The 14,182-nt window shown below is 36.7% G+C and overlaps 2 protein-coding genes across 3 annotated transcripts in view; one reads left to right on the top strand and one right to left on the bottom strand.

Moving 5' to 3' along the window:
• The window catches only part of LOC111508002 (uncharacterized), a 69,050-nt gene extending 60,399 nt beyond the window's left edge, over window positions 1–8,651 (bottom strand). Inside the window, exons 1-2 of one of the 2 annotated variants that reach the window (XR_012468036.1) lie at window positions 8,392–8,651; window positions 7,012–7,220 (exon numbers count right to left, since the gene is read on the bottom strand). The gene's annotated coding sequence lies outside the window, so the exon portion shown is untranslated. Of the gene's footprint in view, window positions 1–7,011 lie in introns of both variants that reach the window. The other variant, XR_012468035.1, reaches the window with a different exon arrangement.
• Window positions 5,309–13,918, top strand: Tis11 (Tis11 zinc finger protein). Its single transcript, XM_023163411.2, has 2 exons — window positions 5,309–5,567; window positions 12,311–13,918. The coding sequence occupies exons 1-2, from the start codon at window positions 5,508–5,510 to the stop codon at window positions 13,004–13,006; spliced, it is 756 nt and encodes a 251-aa protein (XP_023019179.1). The 5' UTR covers window positions 5,309–5,507; the 3' UTR covers window positions 13,007–13,918.
• Window positions 13,919–14,182: the final 264 nt, after the last annotated feature.

Below are 14,182 nucleotides of genomic sequence, written 5' to 3'. Positions count from 1 at the left end.
GCACAGATGCAGAAGGCTGTCATTCTTGGCTCACTGCGTTTGCTCAGGGCACATGATTCTCGGACCCAATGATCACTTACCCCACGGTGTGGGGAGTGGTCATTGGTTGATAATGCTGGCGCGCCCTCCCGAATGTATCGGGGCTTCGGGGGATAGGGCCTGACCAGCGCACACTACGGTGAAAAAAAAAAAAAAAATAATAATAATAATAATAATAATAAGCTCCTCCCCAGTCTGCTAACGAAGTGGTAGAAGTGGCAGTTCTACCACCCGTTGGCACGGCTGGAGAGGAGACTCGCACCATACCACCAATGGAGACGACAATCAGAACACGCAGGGTGCTCCACAGAATCAGGCCCCTGAAGCCACAAGAACTGGCTTGTTTGGATGTGGAGGTTCATAGTGTTCTAACAGAAGAGGCTGACATCTGGCAAATCAACACCGCCGTGTATAACGTCGTCCAATCGCTTTCCGAATCGGAAGGACGAAATCCCGGCCTTGCGGTTCGGAAGATTGAACGGCGTGTACACAAGATGGAGGCTAAGATCACGTCGGCGAGACAACACGCGTCTCGTATCCAATGTGTGATGGACTACAGGGCGGCCAATAGGCCTTTCACGCCCGCAGTGCGGCGAATAGCCGCCAATTTACGACGTATCCATCACACTCTAAGCCAAGGCGTGCTGTTGACCACCAAACAGCATTGCCTTGATAGGTTACGAATGCTAGTGGCTGCTAAGAAGTCACTAGTGAGGCGAGCGAGAAGTATCGCGGAAAATCTGAGGTTCCGCGAGAAACCTTCTCGCTTATTCCAAGAGCCTCCACGTGTTGTGAATAATCCGCCGACTGCTGATCAGGTGGAATCCTTCTGGAAGGATATCTATGAACACCCGCAGCCACTTAACTTAGACACTCCAGCCCTAGCGCAGTTCGAAGCTTTCAACAGAGAGCTTCGACAGCCTGAGCTCAATGAACTGCGCAACCCGATAATCCCGGATGACGTTCGAAGAGCCCTTGTTGGTTCCAAGAACTTTGCTACTCCAGGCCCAGATGGACTGAACACTTATTGGTGGAAAAAACTACCAAGTACCCACCGCCATCTGGCCAGAGTTTTCAACTTATGGCTGGACGGAGAGCAGCCGATTCCGGATTGGTTTGTCGAGGGGCGGACCGTTCTCATCCCCAAAAGCGGAGATTTGTCGATTCCTAAGAATTACAGACCGATAACATGCTTGAATTCGTGTTATAAGTTGTTTACAAGCATCTTATACACACGAATACTCACCGCAGTTGACCGAGTGTTCGAACGGATATATGAGCAGAGAGGGTCGAAGAGAGGAGTCGCTGGATGTAAAGAGAATCTGCTCATCGATAGATGTGTAACGCAGGACTCGATACAATATAAGCGTAACCCTCTATGGCCTGGATCGATTACCGTAAGGCATTTGATACAATTTCGCATGAGCTCATCTTGCATTTGCTCAGATGCCTTGCGGTACCCGACAACATAGTGAGATGCATTGAACAACTGATACCACTTTGGCGAACTCGCTTCACCATAACATCTGGTCAAGCAAGAGTCCAAACAGGGTGGGTCACTTTCAGAAGGGGTGCATTTCAGGGTGATTCCCTCAGTCCCCTTCTATTCTGTATCTCACTATTGCCATTATCCGCTGCGCTCAGAAACACTCGAGGGTATAACTGTGGCACCCCCGGAAACCGGAGGCACAAGGTCACCCATCTGTTTTATATGGATGATCTTAAACTTTATGCCTCTGGAGAGAAGGATCTCCATCAGTCCTTGAGGGTGGTGGAAGAGTACACGCATGCTATCGGTATGAAATTCGGGATAGACAAATGTGCAATGGTTCATCTCAAAAGAGGACGATGCGGGGACTACGGAGAGGATGTGCAGCTCGTAGATGGAAGCATCCTACACCATCTGGATGCCGGAGAGACGTATACTTACCTCGGGGTGGAACAACGCCACTCACAAGAGGTAACCGCAGTGAAAAACTCTCTCCGCGGCAAGTATCAGCACAAACTTCGACAGATCTGGTCATCGGAGCTGTCGAGGAAGAACAAAGTTGCTGCAACAAATATGCTTGCCGTTCCAATCTTACTCTACTCGTTTGGAGTAGTGAAGTGGACTCGGGAGGAGCTGTATCAACTCGACGTAAGGACCCGAAAAATGATACATCTCTATAGGAGTTTGCATCCCAAATCGTCCGTTCCAAGGTTGTACTTCCCCCGACAACAGGGAGGTCGTGGACTTTTGAGTTTGGAGTGTCTACATGACAGAATGGTACTGGATACAGCCTGTAAAGTCGTCAGGAGTTCGGATCCCCTTCTCTGCATGGTCCGTGACCATGAGAGAGCAGGAATTGGAGCATTTCTCCTTAGGGCAGCTGCTCGAGCAGCTGATGAACTCGGTATAGTTTTCGACTCTGAACGAGGTGACTACAACTCTGTCACCGAGTTGGAACCCGTTCAGCGAAAAGCTCAGATAAAAGCCGCAGAGATCACCTTACTTCTGCGGAGACACAGGGATAAGCCAATGCATGGGGTCTTCTTCAATAATATTGAAGACCTTGGCTTGCCAAAGCGCCTGACGTTCGCTTTTCTCAGGTCGAGTGGGCTGAAGTCGGAAACTGAGGGGATCATCATGGCTTGCCAGGATGGTGTCTTCAACACCTTAGTCTACCGCAGTCGCGTGATGGGTATAGAGGTTCCTGACACAAGGTGCAGCGCCTGCCGCGAGGCGCTCGAGACCCTAATGCACTTGCTATCAGCATGTCCAGCATATGCGGTCTCGGCCTATATCCATCGACATAACGCGGCCCTGAGAGTGCTATATTACCATCTACGGCACTCTTACGGTATTGACGAGACACCGGTGTTGCCCTACGCTCCGGGGGATATTGAATCCGTTGTGGGGAACGAGAAGTGCCGAATTTATTGGAACTATTCGTTCCCCACCCTCAGGCTCATACAAGCTAATAAGCCTGATGTAGTCCTTCTCGACCACCAGACCAAAACGATATTTGTCGTGGAGTTTTCAGCTCCTGGCGAGACGAATATCGTCATAAAAGAGAAGGAAAAACGGATAAAATATCGAGATTTTCTCTTCGAACTCCGCAGACTCTATCCAGATCACTCTGTCAAGATGGTCGTTCTGATTATTGGAGTCCTTGGTGGAATGATGTCTTCTCTACTCTCGAATCTCAAAATCATACCGGCTTGCCGCACTAAGGCAGAAATCGTAGCCGCACAGATGCAGAAGGCTGTCATTCTTGGCTCACTGCGTTTGCTCAGGGCACATGATTCTCGGACCCAATGATCACTTACCCCACGGTGTGGGGAGTGGTCATTGGTTGATTATGCTGGCGCGCCCTCCCGAATGTATCGGGGCTTCGGGGGATAGGGCCTGACCAGCGCACACTACGGTGAAAAAAAAAATAATAATAATAATGTTTATCAAATCCTTCAAGATCACAAAATGATATAGGATACGTCACATGGGAAATGAAATACGTACACACTTATATATACATACATACATACATACATACATACATATATGATATACAATCATATGAATAGAACATTTCATAAATCGAATTTCATTAGTAACTCTTATATTATCAGTCCTTACGTTGACTCAAATATTCTGCTGTACTTCAAAAGCAACAATTAATCAAAATTTATTTCAGTTTGACTTAGAGAACCGGCTTAACCGACCCAATTTTTGGTTTGTCGGGAGAAATTCCTGGCATTATATATGCCAGAGGTTCGCAATTGAAGTTCATAATATGATTTATAATTTTTGAAGAAATGCAATCGATTCCCACAGCGTTTGTGTTTTTAAGGCTAGATATATGAGAAATAAAAAACACTGTAGAAAACACGTATTCAAAACCAAAACAATACAATGACAAACATTGGGGTTAAGAAAACAACAACAATAAAAAAAATAAAATTGGCACTCACAGTATTAACTAATCTGTTGTTGAGTGTGTATCGGGGCCGCTAAGAAAAACCATCATCGTATTGTTGTTGAAACCGAACAGGGAACTTATGTATTTTTTCATTTCCCACAAAATGTCTGAAAGTATCGAAACACCAATATTTCTATCATCAGCGTTTTGCAGAAAGACATATTTTTCAATAACAATAACTTGTGGTTCATCAACACCTTAACTGGACGCCAACATCTCGTATATATTTTTGTTAAATTAATGTACTTCTTTTTGATGAAGATTGAGAAATCCATTGCCTGATTGAAATGAATGTTAATGATTTCGATTTTGTGACAATACTTTGATAATGAAAAAAGGGGTTTTCGGCACCCTACTTCTACATCTTATACGAAAAATGTGGGAAACTTCTGAAGGAAGGAAAAGAGCAATTAAGTTGAAAATAAATTTTTCGCAAAGATATGTAAATATTGCATAAAGTTACCCTTCCAAAAATAACTACTTTCTCGTGGTTCTGGTTTCCTTTCAGTGGAAGAGCTTCATGAAGCAAGAGCCGAATCGATCCCTCTATGGGATCACTTGGAAGGAGAGAAATGGTTCTTATGCAGATTCTGCGAAACATGTTCTTCCTTACGAATGCTACATAAATATCTTTTTAGAAGTGTGGAGAAGTAGAAAGCCAAAATCCTTTATGTCTTTAAAAGTAAGCTTTCCTAAAAATATACCCGTTCCAACGCAAATCTAGATAATTGATTGAATTCCAGTTTTTCCATAATTGTAGTAAATGTAGGTATATAAAATTCGAGACATCATATTCAACTATGCCCCCAATATGTCAACTAAATATGATGACATTTCGTAATACCTCCTTTCACAAGAACACCAGGGTCTCCTGATTTTGATATCAATTTCAAACCCATATATAGTTATATCCAAAACAAAACCCAAATTCATATCTTCAAGACTGGATAATAAAAAATAAATTACCCAATGCTGATAAAAACTAAATATACAAAATGAATTATTGAAATAATTTGATAGAGAAACCTAGAAAACTTTTGCTCTACTTTGAACCCCAATAAATTCATTTAATACTCTGTACCAGTACCAATAACCTGTATCTATTGAAAACAACAGTAACATGTATAATTTATAAACTGGCCAATTCTCTCGAAATAAAAATCGAACAGTATCAATAGCTTTTATCCTAAAAAAAATCCGAAATGTGAATGTAAATTATCCATTTGGCAACGTAGCCATAATATACCAATTCAAAGCCTCCCCACCCAGGCAGCGGAGTAGGAGGTTATGAACACAGCGACCACTAAAACGACGTACGCTAACTTCGTAAAATCGAGTATTCAGTCACAGAGATTGCGTCGAAAAAACAGCACGCGATTGCTGCGTCGTGGAATAGCGCCCATTTTCGTAAAAAAAACAAATAGCGAGTCTTCCTCAAAAGCAGAATCGGTGTGTTGTGTGTACTGTAAATAAATATTTCAACATCAGTGTGGGTGCCAAAAGAGGAATATGTCTACAGCAATAATGTCACAGAATGCCATGTACGAGTTTGGAGAGAGCTTAATAAAGGTAAACAACCAAAAAACGCCAGTTCTCCTGTTTTCTGGTATCACGCTGTAGGTATACGCTACGCCTGAGGCGAGCCAAGCAGTGCAACAGGTATCAAAAACGCGTCTCAAACCCTACCTTCGTGTTGTTAATAAATTGTGCCCAAACGGACCAGGTAACAGGTAGTAGCAGGTAGTGTTTGTAGATACGTATTCTTTCCTGCACTTAAACCGGCTTCTCGATTTGAAATCTGGGAATACGATTCACTAGAAAATTCTACCTGCTGATTGCTTCAAATTTGTTTTTCCAATTCGTGTGTAATTAGCATTAATTATATGTATGGGATCCTGGAATATATTTGCGTCTATCAAAAATTGAAATGTGGACACAATATAAGTTGGATTTCAAATTGGTAATGAAAGTGAAATTATCTACTCAAACTCTCTTTATACAATCAACTATTTACTTGGGAACTCGTTGAAATTGAATAAAATCAAGACAGGATAATTATATGTATTTTCAAGAATAATCTTACCTACCCAGCAATTACCTCATCAATGAGAAATAAAATTAGCTAATTTTTCCATGTGTAAATCATGCACCAATTCATACACCTCTTTGAGTGATATTCAAATCGTATTGAGTATTGTTACGCCCGAGGATGCTACCATATAGCAAAATATTTGTCGCAAATTTGGAAACTAACTGGAAATCTCTCATTAAATTGTGTTTTTTTGAATACTTTGAATGATTATTTTTATATTCCAATGTATCTGGAATATTTTGCAAAATTCTCAAAGATCTTCACTATATAATCATTCGACATTACCGACAAAAGAAAATTGGAATTCGAAAACAAAGTTTATATAAGTATTTAATTTTTTTTTTATTTCAATTTCTCATTTATAGAGAAAGAATAGTGTTATTTTCCTGTAAATAATAATTAATATATGTAAAATAACTACCTTCATAAGATTTTGAAACTGCTTAAGGAAAAATTATATGGATCTATAGGGCAGAATTCACAAAAATTAAGGGAATTTTTCATATAGGTTTTGTATATTTGAAAACAAATATCGCACCTAGGTACATAGGCATATGAGAACTTCAGGAACAATTTCCATATACCTTGTGGTTTAGTACTCCTAGTACTGAAATTAAATTCTTAAACTATTGATAAACCTTTCAAATCGCATTTGGCATTTCAATTTCTCAATACAATTGCCTATAGGTAGGTTCATGAAAATTATTAGGAGACAAAGTACAAAGGTTTTGAATAAATTAATTTTCAATTTGAAAGGTCTATACACTAGACCTTTCAAATTGTAGGTTTGTAGTATTTTGAAAGTAAGCCATTTCCCTTTAAATATGAAATTGTTATTGAATTCTTTCAAAGCCTGAGTAATCGTCTCCCGTCCCTGGATAATTTATTGAAATAAGGTTGGCGCCAGTTTAGGCATCTTACCTGTTGTTTATCAGTATCCTTCCTTAGTTTGATGATAAAGTGCCTAGTCACTCTTGTACCTTCTGATTCGAAGTTCAGTACCTAGACAAGAAAGTATGGAAAGCAGTGTGCAGTGTTTATGTCTACCAGTGTGCTCATTTTCTCTTTCTACTTTCGAGAAACGTGGGGTATGTATCTTTCACTGAATTTCACGGTGAAATTAATTCCTCCTTGAATAATATAAAATTATATAGTAAGCGCCAACTAAGTAAATCCGTACAAGAAAATATATCAAGCTTCCACATGAGGAAAAAACTAAAAATTGGTAATAAAAATATTGGTACAGGTAGAGAAGAGTAATTAGTTCGCTCCCACAAATAGGTACTTAATATAAGTTCATTCAAACCATCGATGTGTAAATTGACTTTTCATCAATTTTCTGTCTTCATAGATAGGCTCATCATATCCCAAGAAAATTTGGGTATGACGATTCATTGTTCAATAGTTTTTGGGAACTTATTTTCTATGAATGGTTCCTAAATGAAGTAAAAGTTTATTCAGGTGTCAGATTGAAAAAAAAAATTAAAATGTTTTTGAATACCCAGTATTTTGAATTAGAATAAAAAATAAAACTTTCAACAAAAACAGTTCCTCTTACATCGATTTTAGAAATGTTATATCCTGATTTTTTTATATTGAACGAAACTCATGGACATAATATTGAACATTTATTTTTTCGATTATGCTTTGATTTTTTCAATTGATATTTTTCAATTTGTAGGCAAAATTTATGAATACGACAAATTACTCACTAATTGGACTTTTCAGTAGTTTATATTACGCAGTAACTTATCGGGGTGAAGTTTTCAGTTTGCCCTTCGACTACACTTCAGCAAATTCTCCATGGATTAAGCTTTCATTTTTTCAGATTGTGGAAGGTTATAAACTCAAAAAAACAATATAAAATATGGAGTTTTCCTCAAAAAAATGTCGTTTAAAGAATGTTCTGTATCCTTTCATAGCTATTCTGCTCCATTCTTCGTCTTAGTAGATTTTTTAGAACAGAAAATGAAACTTTCAAAATGTTTACGAACAGTTTCTATTTTGTCAATTTTATCTGTTCTTGAGGTATGAACAAGCTACTTAAGTAAGCTGAATTTTTTTTCAGATGTGTATGACTGAGTGGTTGAAAAACTTTTTTGAATGTAGTTGATGATAGGTTTCTTGTTGGGTACAAAACACGTAAACATTTACTAAAAATATAAGTAAAGAACCAAAGACGAGAAAAATTCAAAAGGAAATATACAAGATATAAAGTTATTCATGAAGCTGAATTGAAGTTAATCTACCACTTTAACTCTTCAAATAATTTCAATAAATCTCTCATTTTTAATTACTTACCTAGTTTTTTTCCAGCTGATGCAAACGTTTCTATTTTCATTTTTTTTTTTTTGACACTAATCTGAACCTCTCCACCTAAAATTTTTTTTCATGTACAACGGATTTCACTCACTCCTTAAAAAAAATTTTGTTAATTTAAGATGAATATATCTCAAAAATTTGTTTTGAAGTATTTCTAGCCCCAGCATATTATAATGTGGATTCCATATAATGCTCCGAAGCGTTTGTACGAAAAAAAGTAAAATGTTTTATGGGTGGAGCGCAAGCCAGTCATTAAACCATAAGTACACTTATTCGGAAAAAAAAACTTCTGTTTTATCATATATTTCCACCCCAGATTAAGACACTTTAAAATTTCGGGCATTCGAACTCGTAGAAAAATTCAACCTGAAACGAGTATAGTAAGTATTTTCAGAGATATACAGAATAGGAATATTGACTAGAGTATGTGAGCACAACAGAGTCCATGCAAAGCCTCTTAATTATTAACAATAATACTTCAATTCATACATACGTGGTGGTTTTATCGTTCACGTTTAAAATGTCAATTCTCTTTATATCTGAAAACACCGGTATGCCTCCAAAACATTTATCCGATATTCACATATATATTCTTTTTGCTTACTTCTTATCAAATATTTCTGTCCACTCTTGGATTTCAAACCTTTTGATTATATTAGACAATGAAAGCTACACCTTCGTTGAAAATGTTGAATGGTTTTGAAGTTCAATCAAGTCATCACAACATTTTGGGGTCTTGAGTAAGAGCTAAGTCATGTGATTAAATTAGGGGTTAGCTTCTCCCTCGACTCACCATTGAAATTGAATCCATATTCATTGCTGTGATTTGTGGAAAGTTACATGTTATAATTGTTTTCTACTGTTTTTTATTATTCGAATATGGATATCGTTTCAAATAAACAAATTATTAATGACAACAGTGCCTTCAATATATCCACCCGTTAAGAGCTAAAAATGTATACATTTGAAACAATTTCTTCAAATATAACCATACCTTTTCAGTTACTGTCGTTATCCCATTAATCTATTTGAATGTCACAATGTTATTGATATTGTCGATGACCAACAAGTAACTATAGAAAGTTGAAACAGGTTAATCTTTTCAAACCAAGCGTTCTAAAGGAAAAGTGATTTAAAAATCGAGTGTTATTTTTGATCGCGGTTTGTGAAAAGAGAAAAGTAAAAATTATATCTACTCCTACTAAACATGTTGCATAGCTTTCTCGCATAGTAACTTAGTGTATTCTCGCTGCTTGATGAGAAAGTAGGCCTGCAGATCAAAAACTCTTACTGATCGTTCTTTGTTTTCGAATTCTTAAGTTCATATGAATTGTACAATTTATTAAAACACATAACTTAAATTATTTTTCATAAATTCATTAGAAATCAGTTTTATAAAAAGGGACCAATTTAGCTTTTCTACCTGCAACATTTTCAGAATATGGCATGTAAAGTTTCAACAATTGATGTATATTTTCTTTATTTCTTATTGGTTACAACAATATGCGAAAAAGTAGAATGGGGCTGGAGATTGGTTGTACATTCTTTGAAATATATACCTAATTACGCAATTTTTTTCTTCAAACCTGTTACTTTGTCTAGTTCTTAGCTAAATTGAGAATTACTCTTTATATCATTATATTTAGCTGGATTTCCTTGTCTTTTAAATGTATCCATCAGATTTTACATTTTTTGTGACGCTTTTTCTCATTGCTCTGTAACCACTGTCTTTTTTATGAAATGTCGAATACTATACTCATTTCTGTTTCGACTTGATGAATACATACAAGTTGTTTTTATCAAGGTTTTTATAGCCGACCGTTTTATGCAGGTTTTATCCGGACTTGTTGAGTTTCGTTTCATTTCTATCAGCCTCTGAATATTTTTGTGCTAAAAAGTTTCAACGAGAGTTTTAAATAAAAATACCTATAAAAAGTTAGAAAATATTTGTATATTGATGAAAAGTGGCCCAATATATTTTGATTATCACTAACCCTAACGTCAATCTAATCAATTCCTCTATGAACAATTCTAAAACATTTGGACTCAAACATTTTATTATGTACTTTTATTGTTTTGAACGATTTTTAAAAACGAATTATTTTCTCTGGAATAACTTTGAGACGTATAGAGTTTTCAACAAAAGTTGTCAGAAAAATATATTTACAGCACCATATTTGTGACCGAATGATAACTTATCTTATCAGAAGAGAATTATTTTTGTTCGCAATGGATTTTTGAGTACATTTACCTCGTGACTACTATTATATGATAAAAAATTGTTTTCGTAAATGTTCTCATTTTTTCAGTAGTAGAATCGATGATAAATTCTGGTTCTTACTTGAGTTTCAATCAAGTTTGAAACGAATTTTATATACTTTTCTGAATGAATACTTGAATAACAAGCATTTGAGAAAAAAAATAGATGAAATTATATACGATGAAAACCTGAAAAATTATGTAGAAAAAAAAACAAACAATGTGGCTCTGAAATGAAAATGAATAAAATATAAACTAGTGAAAACGCGAAATAACAGAGGCTGAAAAAAGAAAGATAAATATGGAGCTGAAACAAATTTTGACAAATAAATAAATGAAATATAAAGACGCTGCAAAAGATTTCAATAAGGTTGTTTCTATAAGTAATAACACTTTTATTTTAAATCACTTGTTTCAACTTTATAATTAATTTTTTTTTCAGCCTTTTATCATCTCATTCGGTCCCTAGTTATATATTTCATTCATTTTCCTGCTCTTAATAATTACCTGTAGGTTTTTTATTTAACCCTGAGTACAACCCTCAGGGTTATGTGATGTACAACTTGATGTGAAATATGCTTTCTTCAGCCCCACGCCTGTTTCCGAAATCAAATGTTTGAAATGAAGTGTATAATGTTTTTATTTTGATTAATAAGGAAGGGTCTACTCTCGGTTTTGGGCTTGTTGTTTAAGACAGGTAGATGGTTTTTTTTGTCTAATCCTGTTAATGTAGTTGAATCACTTTGTTATTCAAAATGTTTATCATGGTAGGCTATGAGTTTCACATACTTTTTTTTAAATCGGTAGAATGACAGCTGTGACAAAACCAAATGAATTTTTTTCACCCTTTACAAAATTTGAATTTGCAGTTGTTCTAAGACATTATAGTTTCCTCAATTTCCATTGAATTTTTTTCTTGTCGTGTAAGTTGGATACTTGGATTGTCACCACTGATACTGATAAAAAAAAAAAATCCTCTATCGACGTTATTGTAAGCGTTGTTTTTATTTTTTTTAGTTGGGGCTTTTGCTACTTCAACTATGAAGTTGGTCAACAATGAAAAGTCTGAGCTTGTCTTTTTTGTGTCTTCCTATTTTTAAAGTTTGTAACACGGTCATTCAATGCATATGGATATAACACGGAATTTGCTCTTGAGAAAAATGAATGAAAGTGTCTAAAAATTAAAGAAAAGACAAAATCGGTTCGTACAACAAATATTATCATGGAATTGAAACAGACATCATCCCCAAGATTACTGTACACTGTAAAGTTTGAAAGAGTCATATGAAATTTCATCTCCCAAATTATCAAATACTAATATTAATTTATATTTAAGAATGGAAAAATTGAATAGCAAGTTGATGAAATCGTAGTAAAATACCGACATTATGAGTGAAATTTAAAAAAATCGGTTTTATCAGATTAGCTGGTAGTTAAACTAGCATAGCTCACTGCTATGAAAAACACCCCATTTGAAAAGTACAGGTTTGAGCTGAAATTTTGTAAATACAATTCAAGTACCAAAGGGGTTTAGTATATATTTATCTTTTATGCTTTTCTCCGGAATACTCAATTCAGTCTTCGTTGTTTCAACCCAGTTTGTTTTAAATGGATATTAATCGGTTATTTTTTGTTTCAGAACGGTTTGGCCAACGCAGATTCAACGGCAGGAGCAGTGCGACTTACCTTATCCAGAATGGCATCTAACCCTGTAGGACAAGCTAGTCCTAACCAGCTTGCAGCCATGCTATTAGGAAATATCACCACTCAACATCGAAGGCTGGAACGCACGCAGTCAGCGCCCGCCCCGCCTGTAACTGCCCCGGCGGCGGCAATAACTGCCACTACAGTAAACACGTCGCGCTACAAAACGGAGTTGTGTCGGCCATTCGAAGAATTCGGGGTGTGCAAATATGGCGATAAGTGTCAGTTCGCGCATGGTATGAACGAATTGCGCAGTTTGGCTAGACATCCGAAATACAAAACTGAACTATGTCGCACTTATCATACTGTCGGTTTTTGCCCCTACGGACCTCGATGCCATTTTGTCCACAACCAAGATGAAGTGGTCATGCAAAAACCGGCACCGCCAGGAATGTTGGCTACCAGAACAACAAATGCATCGCGTCCCCGACCGGCTGCTCTCAGTCCGTCTCTTTCCCTGGATAGCCCGAGCCCTCCTTGCAGTTTGAGCCAGTCTCCTACCTCTTCGATGGGATCGTTTTTCAGTAGCGAGCCTGAGCTACACTCGCCTATTTTGGATGACCAGCGTCTACCAGTTTTCAATAGATTCCTAGATAGGACGCAATTGCTCATGAAAGAATTAATGCTGTAGTGCATTCTCAATGGCTGATTAATCTAAACTGTTCTCACTTATTTTTCTACCAAACCATATGATAAAACGAAACCCATTCAAAGGACTCTTATACTTTCAAAAATGAAAATGAATTATATCTATTATTTCTAGAAGAGTCCCATTTTTATTTCATTGAGTGCTATTTGATTTTATTTTATATATTCGCCAGTTCCATGGCGCTGACTAATGTAAATTATTTACAAATTCAGTTTTTCCTAGTGGTTCCTCCAGTTGTTTCATTTCATTCCAAATCCTTACTTGTAGCTATACTGTTTAACGATTTTGCTGGACAAGTTGCTATTGTTCCCTGGTTTGGTAGAGAAAAAGTATCAAGAGTTTTCCTTTAAAATCCAACTCAGACTTTATTTAATAACAGTGTCTTATTTATGTTACAGATAATTATCTCCGCCAGAATGGCGGCGTGATTTTGATATTGTGTGATTTTTAAATATTATTAAATTTATAAGAGGTGTGTTTTATACGAATGTTGATACGTGAATGTGAAAGTTAGAATAAGTCAAAGTCATCGGTCTCGATTCGTTACATTCCGTGATCGAAGTTTATTTATTATTTTTATTGCCGCTTTTTCTCATTTGTTTTCCCTTTTGTGTGCCTATATTCATGCGACCGATGAGAGAATAGGATTTTTTGTTATTTAAATCATTATTTAATTTGTGTGTTTTCTCAATCAACACGTTTATGTTATATTTTATTATAATTTATATGTAACTTATTATTTATACCGCAATATTTAGAGACGATCGTGCTCATTGTCAGTCGGCTTCAGCTGGCTGGTCGGGAGTTCGCGCAATACCTGTATATTATTTATGTATCTAGCAAATAATGCATCTTTGTATGATTGATTATCAATAAATTATATTTTGTTCTTTACTCCGCTGAATGTTTTTATCTGTTCCAATTCGCTGAATGCTGAGCAGAGGCTTGGCGCACCCAAAATCGCCCACTGTGATCAGTTATGAGATTGCACAATGTTGCCAGATAGAACTCGGTGCTGGATTTCCTAAATTGCAATTAATAGAAAGGGGCATAACTTGAATAAAAAAATACTATTTTTTGAAATAATAGTGTCTGGATGCGAAAAAGCAAGTGAGACATGAGTGGAACAGCCTATTCGTGTGACACCTTATGTCGGCG

This window comes from Leptinotarsa decemlineata, unplaced genomic scaffold (assembly GCF_025532065.1).
Source record: "Leptinotarsa decemlineata unplaced genomic scaffold, Ldec_3_MD MMD2_tig00026369_RagTag_RagTag, whole genome shotgun sequence".
In the NCBI taxonomy this organism is placed as follows: Eukaryota; Metazoa; Arthropoda; class Insecta; order Coleoptera; family Chrysomelidae; genus Leptinotarsa; species Leptinotarsa decemlineata.
This window is presented reverse-complemented; position numbering and strand designations above follow the sequence as displayed.

What these genes read in the sequence shown, in the direction of transcription:
- Tis11 (XM_023163411.2), top strand. Translation starts at nt 5,508, where the DNA reads ATGTCTACAGCAATAATGTCACAGAATGCCATGTACGAGTTTGGAGAG. An exon ending in TTGGAGAGAGCTTAATAAAG is followed by an intron (nt 5,568 to 12,310) that starts GTAAACAACCAA and finishes TTTTTGTTTCAG; the next exon opens with AACGGTTTGGCCAACGCAGA.